Below are 2,728 nucleotides of genomic sequence, written 5' to 3' on the forward strand. Positions count from 1 at the left end.
CTCTCTCTCTCTCTCTCTCTCTCTCTCTCTCTCTCTCTCTCTCTCTCTCTCTCTCTGTCTCTCTGTCTCTCTCCCTCTTTCTCTGTCGATCTTATGCACGCACGTCACGGGATATTTCAGCGGTTCGGATCATCGAGCAAAGTTAGGGCCTGCCTCCTCAGCGTAAATTCGACGGAGGCTTTAATCACACGCGGGCATGTTCGGCGTAAAATTAGTATACGCTCTCTCTCTCTCTTGCGGTCAACGGACGACACGCGCGATGAACGATCCATCGATCAACGCGAAATCGCGTTACGTTCCTGGCGGGTTAATTTCGTCGTCGCGGCGGCCCGCCGCACCACGCGATCCCCGTGGACGCGTGCCGCGTTTATTTTCACAGGGAGTCGGAAATAGCCGGCGGTCGTGAGCGGCCCGATATTATAATAGCGATGACTGGCGGCGCGGCCACGACGGTCCGCGCGCACCGAGAGTAACGTTCCGCGCGGCGGAGGAGGAAGGAACGGATAACGTTACTTGTTCTTCTTCTTTTTGCTCTCCTTCCTCTGCTCGCCTACAGCCGCGCGACCGCGCGACGGAAGTCGCACGCAGTTTCGCGCTTTCCCGCAGCCGGCTGGCCGCGTCGTTCTCACACAGTCTCTAGCAGAAGAGAGAAAAGGAGAAACGTCCGGCCGCGAAAGTCGCAGTTCATCCGCAGTTCTCGGCTTCGCGAGTGAATCGCGACGTTTACGCCGCGTGCGCAATTATCGTCGATATCTCTTGTCGTTCGGGTAGATTATAAAAAGCGTGAGTGTTCTTATCACGCGGCGACTGCTCAACGGGGACAGCGGCGAGCAGAGCGGCACATCGTCCGTATTGCACGAACATGCATGTCGCGCGTCGTTACGTGAGTCCACGGTAAAAATGCGACGCTCGCGATATCGACGTTGTTAGTTAGCGTCCGGCAGTGCGCGCGTGTCGCGCGAAACGCGGCTCGGACCTCTGCGCGCTGCCGTGTCCTCGTGGTAACGATCACCGCACGAGGAAGGAAACGAGGGCGGACGGCTTGGCCGACGTGCAAAACGTATAAATCTGGTTGTCGGGTGCGCGATAAATCAATCGGTCGTGTACGTTAGTGAAGAGACAGCGGCTTGTTATCGAAGTTGTCTTGAATCGAGCGCGCGTGCGTCCGGCATTTGGCGCACATAATCGCATCTAGTACAGAGCGAGAAGTGAGTGAGTGAGTAAGTGAATGAGTGAGTGAGTAAGTGAGTGAATGAGTAAAGTAAGTGAGTGAGTGAGTTAATATCGGTGCCTGTTAATTCCTACGAAGTACTAGGATGGCCTCCAAGAGATCCGCGTAATGGAAGTGACGATTGCCACCAGGACCAGCGACGGGACGCGGAAAATGGTAATTAGCATCCGGAGATTATGACGCGCTCCATCGAACGCCATCTCTTGCGAGATCCCTTGCGAGGTCGCGTGATTTACGACGATCATCCGCCCTTTGACGGCTCCGGAACACGCTCGTTTATCGTTATCGCGACTTCCGCCCTTGCGGTCGCTCAAGACCGCCGAAGTAAAAGGCGTGCGATCGATTTAGCAGAGACTCGAAGTTAGGCTGATTCTGCATCTTACTCTCTGATTACACCAAGAATATTGATGTGCATTACATGCGCACAGAGAAATGCATACTGCATTCAAGCAAATGTTGCTTGTGTCAAGTATTTGTAAATACTTGTTTCAAGTTTCCGCAAGTCTATCATAAGTTCATCATGAGCATCAAACTTATTCAAAATACATTCTGAATCCTCTCTAGGATTTAGAATTTCAATTAAAAATATTACATTAAAATATAAATTTGAGTTTTGCTCTTACTAACTATTATTTGTTACTTACTAGAATCTTACTATTTTTATTATTTACTAGAGTGGAATCAATTTTTTCCTCGATAGAGTTTTATCATATTGTTGTAAAGAGAATGAATCTTTTTTTAATGTGAGAATGATGAGCTTCTCTCAAATTCACAATGAATACATTTCAAGAATATTATCAAGAAAATATTCTTTGTTGAAGATAACCGTTATTTGAAAGAAGGAGAGTAAAGTGAGTTACCGTTTTTCTCAGCAATAAGATGATATTTTTCCGTGTGTATATTATGTTTGCACTACACGTCCGTGCATATTCTCTTATCCCCTATTGTTAATTAAAATCATTTCACGTTAATGAAATCGTAACTGTTTAATAGAAAAGCCGCGCGCTTAAAATACGCATCCACCCGTGGGTATCTCGCGAGTCATATGAAGATTTGCGTGCCAATAAAAGACAGATACTTACCACCACGCAAAAAGAAGAAAAGGACATAGCACGTTATTTGTGGCATCCGTGTGACGCACCCACAGGATTCCACAGGAATTATGCAACATTCCATGCAACATATCATAGCGAGACCATCAAAGAGACTGGAAGCGGGCACTCGGTGAGATTATATCTCACTGGCACGGATAATGGCAAAGGCAAAGGAACCACAGGTCGACAATGCCGGCGCGTCCCCGAATTGGGCGCGATAAATCGGGCCGAATGCATATCTGCCGAACGCAGCGGCGCGGATCGCGCGGACTAATTAATCGCCGCCGCTAACGAGCCATCAAACAAATCTGATAAGCGCGCGCGCGCGACGGCTCCGCTCGTCATCGCGCACGCGAAAGCGCCCGTCCACTTGCCCGCGCTGCCTCCCCCCCCCCCCCCCCGA

The 2,728-nt window shown here is 49.6% G+C and overlaps 1 protein-coding gene across 8 annotated transcripts in view; it reads left to right on the top strand.

Moving 5' to 3' along the window:
• The first annotated feature begins 530 nt into the window (after positions 1 to 530).
• LOC116843985 (disks large 1 tumor suppressor protein) overlaps positions 531 to 2,728 on the top strand; it is a 99,809-nt gene continuing 97,611 nt past the window's right edge. For 2 of the 8 annotated variants that reach the window (XM_032815009.1, XM_032815010.1), the window contains exon 1: positions 531 to 1,387. In XM_032815009.1, coding sequence (XP_032670900.1) covers positions 1,340 to 1,387 — 48 coding nt within the window. In that variant the 5' untranslated portion in view covers positions 531 to 1,339. The remainder of the gene's footprint in view (positions 1,388 to 2,728) is intronic. The other 6 variants (XM_032815011.1, XM_032815012.1, XM_032815015.1 and 3 more) reach the window with 5 other exon arrangements.

The sequence above is a fragment of the Odontomachus brunneus genome, unplaced genomic scaffold, assembly GCF_010583005.1.
Source record: "Odontomachus brunneus isolate Ranch 3 - 2012 unplaced genomic scaffold, Obru_v1 Obru_scaffold_037, whole genome shotgun sequence".
Lineage (NCBI taxonomy): Eukaryota > Metazoa > Arthropoda > Insecta > Hymenoptera > Formicidae > Odontomachus > Odontomachus brunneus.